The following is a 13,691-nucleotide window of genomic DNA, read 5'->3' as shown; positions in this document are numbered from 1 at the left end:
CTAATCAGTAAAAATAAATCTAGAGCTCCCGTTTTGTTTCCTGACGCCAAATAAAGATAAAAATGGGAGGAGAATTATAATCATTTTGAAAAAAGAAATCGCAAAAGTTAAAATTTTAAAAGAGGCCTTTCCCCTTTAACGTGTCGAATACGTAGTTGGCGGCCGCTGGCCGCTTTCCACGCTTAGGGAAGAGAGAGAGAAAAGAGAGAGAAGAGTCCTGACGCGCAGTGACTCAGACTCACGGGCCTGGCGCGTGATGGGGAAGCCTTCCATCGCAGATGCGCCAGGTGTGAGTTTACAACTCTCTTCCTTCCCCGGGTATTAACACGTTAAAAGGGTCGTGTTTGTCAGGGAGAAAGCAAGGTCGTCCTAATAGCCACTCTAAAGTAATTTATCCGGAAGGTTTTCCCAGTCTGGTTTATGTTTAGTAAACACAGACGGGGATTCATTCCTGACAAATTATTCAGAGTGGTTCTCAATTATGGGGACCGTAACACTACCAAATAGTTGCTTTTTATATAAAAAATATATAATTCTTCTTAAAACACATACATTTTTATTTAAAAAACAAACAAATATTTTTTTAAAATAGTTGAATTTTCATCCAGAAATTATTCCAATTGACTTTTCAAGCTCAAAATATGAATTTCTTCACAAAAAATAAGTTTCCACGAAAAAAAAAAGAATTTTCAATTATAAAAGACGAATTTTTTCAACGAAAAAGGATGAATTTTTAACAAAATTATTTATTTCTCTACCAAATATTTGGATCTTTATACAATTAGATGAAATATTAAATATATTTTTATTTAATAAAAAAATTCAAGAATATAGTATAATAGTTTAATTTCTAACCAAACAGTGGCATTTTTCTCAAAAAACTATTTATAATTTCTGCTAAAGCAGATAAACTTTAAAATAAAAAAAAGAGAAACTTTCAATAAAAGAGTTTAATTTTCAACCGAAAAGTTAACCAAAAAAATCCAATTTTTCTATTAACTAAAATAAATTCTGAGATTCTTCTTAAATTCTCAGAGAATTTATTTCTCGGCAATATTCTCATTCTCGTTACAGTTCTCAAAGTAATATAACCAGCTGAGAACTCTAAAACTCCAAGTCTCAATCACTGAATTAAATTATCAAGAAATTTCCGATTTTCCAATCTGCCAATGACTCATAAAATATAAATAAAAACTAACTTACTGCTGAAGAAGTAGGTTAAATTGTCAGGAATGTGATCCATATTATCCTCAACGGCATCAGTCCCGACTGGAATATTGTTGAGACGGAAATTCTGCACAATGTACTTCATAATCGTCGAAGGCGCTTCCACGAGAGACACCAGATAATGCTCAAAGCCAAATTGCTTGATCTGCTCAAGTGGAATGTTTGGATGCATTCGCACTTGTCGATCAGGATCCGAGTGGACAATATTCACCACCAGTTTCAGCTCGCCTCGCAAATGCTTCACCAGGAGATTCATGTCCTTGGTATTCTCGCAAACAAATGCCACCATGTCATTGTAACTGATCGAGTTCTCCAGGTACTTCGAGTACTTTGGATTTTTCACGTTGATGAGAAGAAACATTGGCTCATGCACGGGAGCAGAAAATCTCTCTCTATTCTCTCTCAACCAAAGAACTCCTCTGTAAGCGTCTGGATTTTTATTTCTCAGCAATTCTAGCCGCTGAGTTTCGACTTCCCTTGCCGAGTGCAATTCCCTCTCGAGATCTGAAATTATTTACAACACACTACGACTGAAAATCCGGGTGGCCGTTTTAATCCGAGAAACAAAATTCCCAGTCGTTTCTCGGTTCGCAAACATTTTTTTAAGGTCAATGAAATTAAAAAAAAAAATTCAAACTCTAAAGCTAAAAATGTTTTCATTTGAGTTCAAAGATTCAGATTAAGTTCCAAAAATATAAATCCAAGTTAATATTTTTAGTACTCTAAATTAAAGACTCAAGCAATGAACTTTAAAAAATTTCAAAATTATATCAATTTAAGTATTTTAAAGCTACATTACAATTTTAAGCTAACATTAAAAATTGAAAAATATATATTTTTTTAACTTAACAGTTCTTAAATTAAGAAGTGGTTTTAAATCTTTCCAAATTTAAAATAATTTTTGAAATTTTTTCAGAACTTTTAAATATATTTCGAAATGAATTGAATTTTTTTCACAACTTTTAGAATGTCCTGAAAATTAAAAAAAAAATCCTTAAAATTGGAATTTATAAATAATAATTGAACCGAATTTAAAACAAAATGTAGATTTTGCAGATTTCAAACAAAAAATTGAGAATCTTTTTAACAATTGTAAAAATTTGACTGGAAAAGGTTAATATTTTGTTTAAGAATCATTAAAATTTTTATTTAAAAATAAAATTATCGGAATAGACATTATATTAATTTCAATTCTTATTAATTAATGATTGTCCATTTTTTTATACTTACAGTACAAATCCAAATAAAAAAATTGACATATTTATATTTGCAGTTGACAAAATTAAGCTTTTATCAAAAATTTTAAAATTAAATTGCTTTTAAATTTTAATTGTTTAAATCTTCAAGGATGCTCTTTAAGTATTTAAAAATCTGTTGAAATCGGACCTTTCAGATTTAGTTCCAAAAATATAAATCCACGTTACCATTTCCAATGATCTAAATTTAAGAATCAATCAATGAATTAAAATTTTTTATCACTTAAATCAAATTTTAAGCTAAAAACAATAAAAATTGAACGACTACATTTTTTAAATAAACTGAACACTTTTAAAATTAAAAGTGTAATTATTTTTAATTTTAAATAGTTTAAAAATACTTGAAATTCTTCCAAATTTTATTTGAAAATCTTGAAAAATTTGCATATTGTTTTACATTTTTATCAAATATAAAATATTTAATTATTTTTCAATATTTTAAAAACTTCCAAACATCCATTAAAATGATTCCAATTTTTCCTACTTTTTTTTTAATTCTGCCAAATTAAACAAATTTCCTTAAAATCTGCGAAATTTAATTTTGGAAATTTAAAATTTTTTCTAAATATTGTTTAATATTCAATTAAAATTAACTTTTCAAAATAAAAAATCATTTTCATATTTCATAGGAAATGTTTTTTATTCTTCCGAAGCTTTTCAAAATTCTTAAAAAGCTTCTAATTTTTTTGTTCGAAATCTGCCAAAATCTATATTTCGAAGAAAAATGTACAACAAAACAGTAAAATTTTAGATAAAAAAGTTGATTTTTTAACAAAATAGTTAAATTTTCAACAAAATAACTAAAAATTAAAAAAAAATAGAATTTTTATCTAAAAGAGATGAATTCTGAACCAAAAATATAGTAGGCAAATTTTCAATTTAAGCAAAAAATTAACTTTTAACCGGAAAGAACGAATTTTCTATCCAGAATTAAGTTTCAACCAAAAAAGACGACCTTTTAAACAAATAGTATAATTTTCAATAAAATAATTAACCTATCTAGAAAATACTTGAAGTTTCAACGCAAAAATATATATTTTCAAAACAAACAAAGAATGAATTATTAACAAAAGAGTAAACATTTTTAACCAAAATTATGAATTTACTGCCAAAAGAATGAATTTAAAAAAAGGAGGTCATTTTCAACCAAAAGGTTCAATTTTCCAACCAAAGAAGTGAATTCGAAAGGCAGTTGAATGTTAAATTTAAAAGAATGAATTTTCTATTAAAAAGACAAAAGCTCAACAAAATAGTTAAATGCTCGACAAAAAAAAAGACTTTTTAATTAAACTATTGAATTTTTGAAAAAAGAATTAAATTTTCTAAATAATAGTTGAATTTTCAACTTATAAAGATCTATTTTCTACAGAATAGCTGAATTTTCAACTTGAAAAGATACACTTTGAACCCCATAACCCTATTTTTAGCTAAAAAAAATTTATTTAAAAAAAAAGTTAAATTTTCAACAAAGGAGAAAAATTTTCAACTAAAATTACGAATCTTCCGTAAACAAACAAAATTAAGAAAGGTGTTCAACTTTTAACTAAATGATGAAATTTTCCAGCCAACAAGATGAAAATCTCAACGAAAAATATAATAGTTGATATTTCAACCAGAAAATATTTTAATGATAAATCTGACAAATTAATAATATATATATATATAATAAATTCGACATAAAAAAGATAAATTTTCAAGTAAATAGTTTAATCCTCAGGCAAAAAATATTAACTTTTACCAGTAATATTTTTAATCCAAAATAGGAAAATAAAAACTTTACCAAACGAGATGAATTTTAAATCCAAAGACGAATTTTCAAGCCAAAAACACGAGTTTTCTACGAAAAAGGTTAAAATTTTCACAAAAATATTCAAATCTTTGACCAATAAAATGAATTTTAAACAGAGAGGTTCAACTTTCATCCAATTAGTGAAAGTTTCAACTAAACAGGCTGTTTTTTTAAACAAAAGAAATTAATTCTGAACCAAAAATATAATTCTTTTCAATTTAAAAAAAAAAGAACTTTCAATAAAAAAATAGTTGGATTTTCTTATTGGATTCTATTCATTCAGATCGCATTTAAGCGAGAAAAAAAACGAAAAAAATGTTAAATTTCCTGAAAACAGGAATATTTTGAGTAAAAATACTAAAAAGAATTCTTTTAAATTTAATCGTTACTTACTTCTGATGTTGCGATCAACCTGATCCTCTTTATATTTCACATTGTCCCTCTCCCTCGTCAAAGTATCGATAATTTTTCTCTGTTGATCCACGAGTTTCAGTGTTTCGTTCTGCTGTTCAGACAAAGCTTCCTCTGAAATTAAAAGAAAATAATTAGTAGCTTTTTGGTCTTGTAGTGCTTCAAATTAAGTAACTTTTTTCATCTTACATTTTTTAACAAGATAGATTAATTTTTAACCAAATAGTTCACCTTTTAACAAAAAAAGGTGCATTTTCTACAACAAAAATACAAATTTTCAAAAAATACATGAATTTTAAATCAAACTGATGAATTTTTAACCAAATAGTTCAATTTTGAACTAAAAAAAAAAAAACAAAAATGAAATAAGTTTATTTTCTAATTTAAAAAAGAAATTTCAAAAACGAATTTTCAGAAAAATAGTTAAATTTTCAACCGAGATGAGGAATTTTTAACTTAAGTAATCAATCTATAACTAGAATAGTTAATTTTAAGCAAAAAAGATCAATCTTTATCTGGAATATTCAGGGTGGCCGTTTTAAGCGAAGAACAAAAATCCCGGTTTTTTCCCGATTTGGAAACATTTTTCACTGTCAATGAAATTTTAAAAATCCAACTATATTCTAAACATTTTTCCACATAAAGTATTAAACAATAAACAACAAATTAAAGCATTTAAAGTGGAACCCTTGAATTCCAAACTTTTAAAATTGAAGTTTAAAAGTTTTTTCAACTCAAAATTATATGAATTGAATTTTATCTATAATTTTTAGAAAATCCTACAAATTAAAAAAAATTAAATTTAAATTTATAAATAACAGTAGAAAACTTATTTATTTTATAAAAATATTAGAGTAATTTTCATAAATATTTTGAAGTTTTAAAAAGATTCGAATTAAATTTAGAACTTGAAATAATTAAAAATACTTTCTGTTATTAGAAGTTAAATTATTTTTATTTTAAGAAGTCTAGGCATCCTTTAAAAGCTTAAAAATTTTATTTCAAAATCTGGAGAAAACTTTTAAATATATTTCAAAATGAATTGAATTTTTCTATAACTTTTAGAAAATCCTGAAAATGTAAAACAAAAAATTAAACAAAAGAATAAACGAATTTCTTAATATTCTTAGCAAGATTGAAAAAATTGTAGGAAAATTTTGATTAATTTTAAAATATATTTAGAAGTTCTGAAAAAAATGTTAACACACTTCATTTAAATTACTTAAAAATAATTTCAAGTTAAGAAACTTCAAATTAAATGCGATAAAAATTAAATAATTTAGACTCACAATATTTTAAAGTTAATAAAAATTTATTTTTAAGTGGGAAACAGTAAAACGCACGTTAAAAATATATTATTGATAAATCATGAAAATTCTTATTTAAAAATAAAGATATCAGATCCATTTTAAAAATAATTTATTTATTTATATTTACACTTGATAACATAAAATTTTTTTTATCTAAAATTTTTAACTTTAAATGCTTTAAATTTTTAATTGTTTAAATCTTCAAAACTACAATGTAATTATATAAAAGACTGTTAAAATCGAACTTGGGCAGATTTTTCTTTCGAAAATTCGTAAAATTCCCGATTTCCCGGTCCGGCAGTCACACCGTTTTTTATAAAAAAATCTTCGATTTTAAAAACTTCTAATTTTTTAAGCCTTTAAAACTGAATTTTAAAATTCTTTAAATTAAAATATATGCTTTTAAAGCTTAAATAATCCAAAAAGGGAAAATTTTTTAATTGAAAGATTTTTGAAATTAAGTATTCTAAACTGAATGATAAAATAATTGATAAAAATCACAATTTGAACAATTCTTTTAAAAACGATTTAAATCAAAGTTGGACAATATTTGTATTCTAAAAATTTGGTAAAATTCCCGGTCAAAAAATAAATTCACTGTCATTTCCCCGGTCTCATAAAAATCCCGGTCATTTCCCAGTTTTCCTGGTCCTTTGTTTATACGACGTTTAAACAAATAAGTTGAATTTGAAAGAAAAAGCTACTAATTTTCAACCAAAAATGGAATAGTTAAATTGTCACTAAAACATTTATTTTTAAGCAAAAAAAAAAAAATAGAATCTTCAACAAAATCGTTCAGTTTTCAACCAAAGTGATGAATCTTCGACTGGAATAGTTGAATTTCCGGTAAGTTTTTTCACATTCCAATATTCACTATTATTGAATAATAATAAATTAATTAATAAATTAATAATTATGACAACATAAAATGGAAGTTTCATTTTTGAATTTATATTGGATGTCAGGTTTCATTTTTAGTTTAAAAGATGAATTTTCAACCTAACTGACGAATTCTACATTAAACCGATGAATCTTCAAGACGTATTTTCAACTAAAAAAGATCACTTTTCAACCAATAATTGAATAATGAAATTTGTATTAAACAAATCGATATTCAAACAAAGAGATGAATTTTCAACTAAAATTATGGAATATTCAAATGAAATAATAGTTATATTTTCAGTTAAAAAAATATATATAATTTTCAAGAACAAAATTTCAACAAAATGGTTAAATTTTTGGCAACAAATCTCTTTCTTCCAAAGAAAAAAAACAAGAAAAAGTTTTAATTTAAATAGCTATTTTTCAAGCAAAGAAATGAATTCAATTTTTAAAGAAAAGAGTTTAACTTTCAACCAAGTGGTATATTTTTTTAACAAAATAATTTTCAACTAAAAATGTGAAAATTGAATTTTCAGTTGGCGAAATTGATTTTCATTAAAACTGGTGAATTTTAAACTAAAATGACGAATCTTTAACTGGAATAGGTGAATTTCATACCTAACAAAAGGATAAATTTTTAATCATAATGATTAATTTGCTACAAATAAAGACGAATGTTCAACAATAGTATAATAGTATAATTATAGTATAATTAATATATATTAATATAGTATAATTAAAAAAAAAAAAATATCAATTTTCAACCAAATAGTTGAATTTTCATCCAAAAGAGATCAACTTTCAACATTCAAACATTCAAAGAATAAATTCAATTTTGAACAACTATTTAAATTCTAAACGAAATTAATTGAATTTTTTACTAAAAAAATGTACAATCGCAATGAATAATGTAACAAAATTTGCTATTGTAATTCAGAAAAAAACTTTAAAAAAACTCTTAGAGTACTTTATGGCTAAAATTTTTAGTTAACAAAATTAATTTTCAACTACAATTTTCGCATTTTCAACTGGAACTGTTAAATTTTCAGTTAACAAAATTTATATTTAAACTAAAAAAAATAATTTGTCAAAAAAAAAGTAAAATTGTTGACCATTTTGGAAATCTTTTTAAATCTTTTAAAATGTTATCTTAAACTTAATTTTTCAAAATAAAAAAAAAATCATTTTCACTTTTCCTAGTAATCTTAAGAAAATGTTTTTATTCTTTTAAAGCCTTTCACATTTTTGACAAAGCTTCTACATTTTTTGCTCGAAATCTGCAAAAAACTGTATTATGTTTCAAATTAGGCCATCGTGGGATTAGTTTCTTTTTCGGTTTTCAATATTTGTTTTCTAATTACTGATTTTAAATTGACAATAAAAAATTTCTAAATATTAAGCAATCGGTCTTTTTTTTCATTACAAAATTTCAAATTTTAAACTTTTTAATTTTAGACTGGAACAATATTTGAACATTTGATTAACAAACAAACAAATTAATTAATTGAAATTTAATAAATAATTATTGTTATATTATTTTGAAGTTATTTAAAAATTGAAAATAGTTTATTAATTTTTAACGATAAAATCTGAAAATTCCTTAATTTTTAACTGATTCAGAATCGTCTTGTAAAATCATTTTTTTTATTATGCACTCGTAAATACTTCATTCACAGTTCAATTTTTAAAATCGCTATAATTTATATTCACAGTTGATCAACCAAAATGTTTTTTTTTACCCGAATTTTTCAATTTAAAACGCTTCTAATTTTTAATTTCTGAATTCTTTAAAACGGCATTTTTTGCTTCAAAATGAGAATCTAAAACAGAAAATCTTTTAAATAAAAGATTTTAAAACTATGCATTGTAAACTGAATGAAATCATAATTAAAACAGATAACGATTCAACTAATTATTTTGAAAACTGTCAAAATCAAGCTTCAACAGATTTTTATTCCTAAAAACGGGTAAGATTCCCAGTCAGAAAAAAATGTACTTCTATTTCCCGGTCTTTCACAGTCTCTTAAAACTCCCAGTTTTCCAGTGAAAACTGGAAAAAAATGTCTACTGACCAGATGAATTTGCAATAGAAAAAAATGAATCCCAAACAAAAAATAACAATAATTTTCAGCCTAAGAGTTTAACTTATAACCAAGTAGTCCAATTTGTATTTTACAAAAAAGATGAATTCTCAAATAAAAATATAATAGTTGATATTTCTACAAAAAAAACCATTTTAATTTTAAATAAAAAGAAATTTAATTGAATTAAAAAAGAAGAATTTTCCACCTGAGTTCATTTTAAACCAAAAAATATTTTTCAGTGAAGAGAAAGAGGAAAATTAAACCAAATAGTCGAATTTTCAAGCACAAAGATGAATTTAAAAAAATTTAGTTAAATCTTCAACAAAACAGAATTTTCAATTAAAATAATAAATGTTGAAGAAAAAAACAAATTTTAACAGAAGAACTTGACTTACAACCAAGTAATTTACTTTTCATTTAAATAAAATTAATTAATGATAATAAAAATAATAATTTCAACCAGAAAAAAAATAAACCTCAACAAAATACAAGAATATTTAACCAAATAATAGAAATTGCAATTTGAAAAATAAATTTTAAATATAAAAATTTCAATACAAAAGAAATTAATTTTTAACAAAACACTTAAATTTTTAACATAAAAAGATTCAATTGCAACCAAATTAAATTTTTGTACCTAATACTTGAATGTTCAACAAAAAAAGAAATTCATTTTTAACTAATCGTTTAATTTTAAGCCAAGTAGTTAATTTTTCAACCAAAGGAGGAATTTCCAACAAAATAGTTGAATCTTTAACCAAAACAGATTATTTTTCAACCAGTTGCATTTTTAACGGAAAAGGATAACTTTCCAACAACAAAAGATTAATTTTCCAGCGACAAAGAAATTTTTTCAAAAATATATCAATTTTCAAACAAAAAAATATATTTTTCATCAAAAAAGTTAATTTTCTACAAAAAAGTGAAATTTTCATAAACACATTTTATTTTTTAACCAAAAAGTTGCATTTTCAACAAAAAATAAAAAAAATTACAGTCTGATCAATTTAGTTTTAATGAAAAAAGAAACTAATTTTTAACAAAACAGTTACATAAAGATACATTTTTAAACTAAAAATATAATAGCGTCTGTTTCAAACAAAAAGATTTTAATTTCATATAAAAAATATAATTCAAGCAAGAAAGAAACGAATTTTCCACAAATTGGTTACTTTTTCCAGCATATGAAATTAATATTTAACAAAATAGTATAACTTTCCGCAATATAATAAATAATATTTAAAAAAAAGATTGTAAAAGGCGAATATAAACAAAAAAGTTCATTTTCAACCAAATAATTATATATTTCACCAAATTATTAAATTTTTCTAGACAAAAAAACGAATTTTCTACAAAACAGTTGAATTTTCGACCGAAAAAATCACTCTTTAATAAAAAAAATTGAATTTTCAATCAAATAAATAAACTTTAAATAAAATCCTTGTATTATTAACTAATAAGTTGCATTTGCAAACGTACAAAGATGAGTTATAAAGCAAATTTTTTTAACAAAAGAGTTCAATTTCTAACGAAACTGATGAATTTTCAACAAAATTCATGCATTTTTAACTAAAAACTATCATTTTTCAACCAAAAATCGGATAGCTTATTTTCAGTTTGAGAAAGATTATTTTTCTAAAGCGAAACGAATTATCAACAATATAGTTAAATTTTCCATCAGAAATGAATTTTCAACTAGAATAGATAATTTTTAGCTAAGAAAATTAATTGTTTATCACAAAAATCCAGAATTTTCTAAATAGAAGTTTATTTTTAACAAGAAAAAATGAAGTTTCAATCAAAAAATTAAATTTACAAAAAAAAAGTTGATTTTTAAACTAAATAGTTGCATTTGTAAACGTACGAAAATAAATTTCCTACCAGACAGTTGAACTTTCAACAAAAACTAAACGAATTTTCAACCAAAGAGATAAATCTTTAATTGCAGTAATAAATCATCAACCAAACAAATAAATTTTAACGAAGCAGTACAACTAGAATAGTTTAATTTTCAGATAAGAAAATTAATGTCTAATAACAGGAAATAGGTCAATTTTAACCAAATCTTCCATTTTTTAGCTAATTAAAACAATTTTTAACAAAGTAGTATAATTTTGAACGAAATAGATGGAATTTTCATTTAAAATTATGAATCTTGAACTACAATAGCTACATTTTCAATTAAAAAGTAAAATTTCAACCAAATGATAAATTTTGAAGCCAAAAAGAAAATTTTTTGATAAGATAGTAGAATTTTATATCAGAATAGTTTAATTTTGAACAAAAAATTTAGTTTTCAATTCTAAAGGGCCAATTTTCTATTAAAAAAATAGTTGAATTTTCAACCTAAGAGTGTAATTTTCAATTAAAAACTATCAATTCTCAACAAAAAATGGAATGGTTTAATTTGAAATTTAAAAAATATTATTTTCAATAGAAAGAAATGAATTATCAATAAAATATGTAGTTAAATTTGCAATCAAAGAGATGAATTTTCTTATAAAATCATTCTTCAACTAGAATATTTAAATTTTCAGTTAAGAAAATTAATGTTTAATCGCAAAAAATAGGGCATTTTTTAAAAAAAATAATACACGCATAGCTAAATTATAATTTAAAAAGGAAATTTGCAATTCAAAAGGACCAAATTTCTAACCAAAACAGTTGAATTTCCAACCAAAAATGTAACAGTTTAATTTCAAGTGAAAAATATTATTTTCAATAAAAAAACGAATTCTAAACTAAATAGTTCAGTCAGGTAATATAAAGTTTGTTTTTCACAAATGAAAAACATTGCTATTTAATTTTTTATTAAAATTACCTGGCCCTTTCAGATTTTGCAGGTTTTCTGTGTTTTAGGGGTCAAAAATAGAAAAAAAGGGGACAAATTTTAAAGAAATCAGACTTTTGAATATTTACCAGAACCAAATTCTTGAAGCATACAACTCAGATCGTTGTCTAGTTTACTCTTCTGTTGTTGCTGATGATTAATCTGCTGATCGCGAGACTCCTCGGCCTCAATTCTTCTATCTCGAGTATCTTCAATTTCCCGAATTTGATCGTCGTACGACTGAATAGCATCGACCGCTTTCTGACCTTTCGTAACTCGTACCGCGAGTTGAGTGCTCTGAAGGAATTAAAAATCATCTCAATCGGATTTTTAAATAAAATAAAATTACGATAAGGAGACAATTTTGTTAAATTAAAAGTACCTGATCGCTGACCGACTTCTGTATGACTTCAACGCGCGATTTTAATCGATCAATCATCGCATTAACGGGTTTCAACTGAACATCCAGTTCTTTCATTTCCACTGCTGCTTCGTCTCTCTTTTTCTTTGCCTGAATTTTCATATTCCAAAACAGATCTTGTCTTATTTATTATTACCAGGCGAAAAATATCTCCAAACAGGAACAATTGTATAATTTTTCACGAAAATAGGGGAATAAAGGTATTTTTGAAATCAAATTAATGCGACAAAAGTAGCTGAGTTTTTAAGACAAAATAAAGAATTTCTTTAAAGAAAAACTTTAAATTTGCAAAAGGAAAAGTTGAATTTTCAACAACAAAAAGTAATTTTTCAACCAAGAAAGACGATTTTTCGACAAAAAAAAACAAGAAATTTCTACCAAAAGACAAATTTTCAACCCGGTACTGAATAATAATTAAAAAAAAAAAACAATTTCTATAAAAATAGTTAAACCCTCAAAGAGAAAAAACATCACTTTAGAACAAAATACACCAAATAGTTGAATTTTCAACTTATAAAGGATAAATTTTCAATCAGAAATGGAATAGAAAGAATTTTTAACCAATTAGTTTAACTTTCAACAGAGCTGAAATTTCAAATAAAAAAGATAAATTTTTAACCAAATCACAAAAATAGTTCAATTTTCAACCAAAAAAAAAATAATTTTCCTCCAACAAGATGAATTATTTACAAAACAGTTAAAATTTCAACCTGAAAATATTATTTTTCAACAAAAAAGTGAATTTTTATACCGAAAAATGAAATTTCAAAAAAATAGTTTAATTTTTAACCAAATAATAGAATTTTTAACAAAATAATAGACTCCTCAACCATAACAGAGTAATTTTCAACCAAACAATTACATTTTTAACTGAAATGTTTGAATTTCCAACCAAAAAGATTAATTTTCGACAAATAAAGACAAATTTTAAACAAAATACCTCAATTTTCAAACAAATTGTTCAATTCAGAAGCTGAAAAGACAAACCATCTACAAAACAATAGAATTTTTAAACCCAAAATATAATATTTTTCAACAAAAAAGTTAATTTTCTACCAAAAAGTTGGATTTTCATAAAAATATGTTAAGTTTTCACCAAAATACTTTAATTTTTCAAAACAAAATAATTATTTTTAAACCCAATTGTTCCATTTCCATTCGGAAATATGAATTTTCAACTAAAATTATAAATCTTCAACCAAAAGACATTTATTTTTAAAAAATAGTTTAATTTTAAACCGAGTAGTTATTTTTTTAACCAAAAGAGGAATTTTCAACAAAATAGTTGAATTCTGAACAAAAACTGATTAATTTTTAACCAAACAGTTGCATTTTTAACCGAAAAGGATCAAGTTCCAAGAAAAAGGATTAATTTCCCAGCAACAAGGACAAATTTTACACAAAATACAGCAATTTTTAAACAAATTGTTCAAATTTTTTCAATTTAGAAGCCAAAAAGATAAATTATCTACAAAGCAGTA

The 13,691-nt window shown here is 24.0% G+C and overlaps 1 protein-coding gene across 1 annotated transcript in view; it reads right to left on the bottom strand.

Moving 5' to 3' along the window:
* Positions 1-13,691, bottom strand: part of LOC117167028 (structural maintenance of chromosomes protein 5) — a 56,643-nt gene that overhangs the window by 28,952 nt on the left and 14,000 nt on the right. The window contains exons 4-7 of the mRNA XM_033351584.1: positions 12,172-12,300; positions 11,879-12,086; positions 4,666-4,797; positions 1,204-1,731 (exon numbers count right to left, since the gene is read on the bottom strand). Of these exons, the coding sequence (XP_033207475.1) occupies positions 1,204-1,731; positions 4,666-4,797; positions 11,879-12,086; positions 12,172-12,300 (997 nt within the window). The remainder of the gene's footprint in view (positions 1-1,203; positions 1,732-4,665; positions 4,798-11,878; positions 12,087-12,171; positions 12,301-13,691) is intronic.

Source organism: Belonocnema kinseyi, chromosome 2 (genome assembly GCF_010883055.1).
Source record: "Belonocnema kinseyi isolate 2016_QV_RU_SX_M_011 chromosome 2, B_treatae_v1, whole genome shotgun sequence".
In the NCBI taxonomy this organism is placed as follows: domain Eukaryota; kingdom Metazoa; phylum Arthropoda; class Insecta; order Hymenoptera; family Cynipidae; genus Belonocnema; species Belonocnema kinseyi.
The sequence above is the reverse complement of the archived record's forward strand: the minus strand, read 5'-3'. Positions and strand labels throughout refer to the sequence as shown.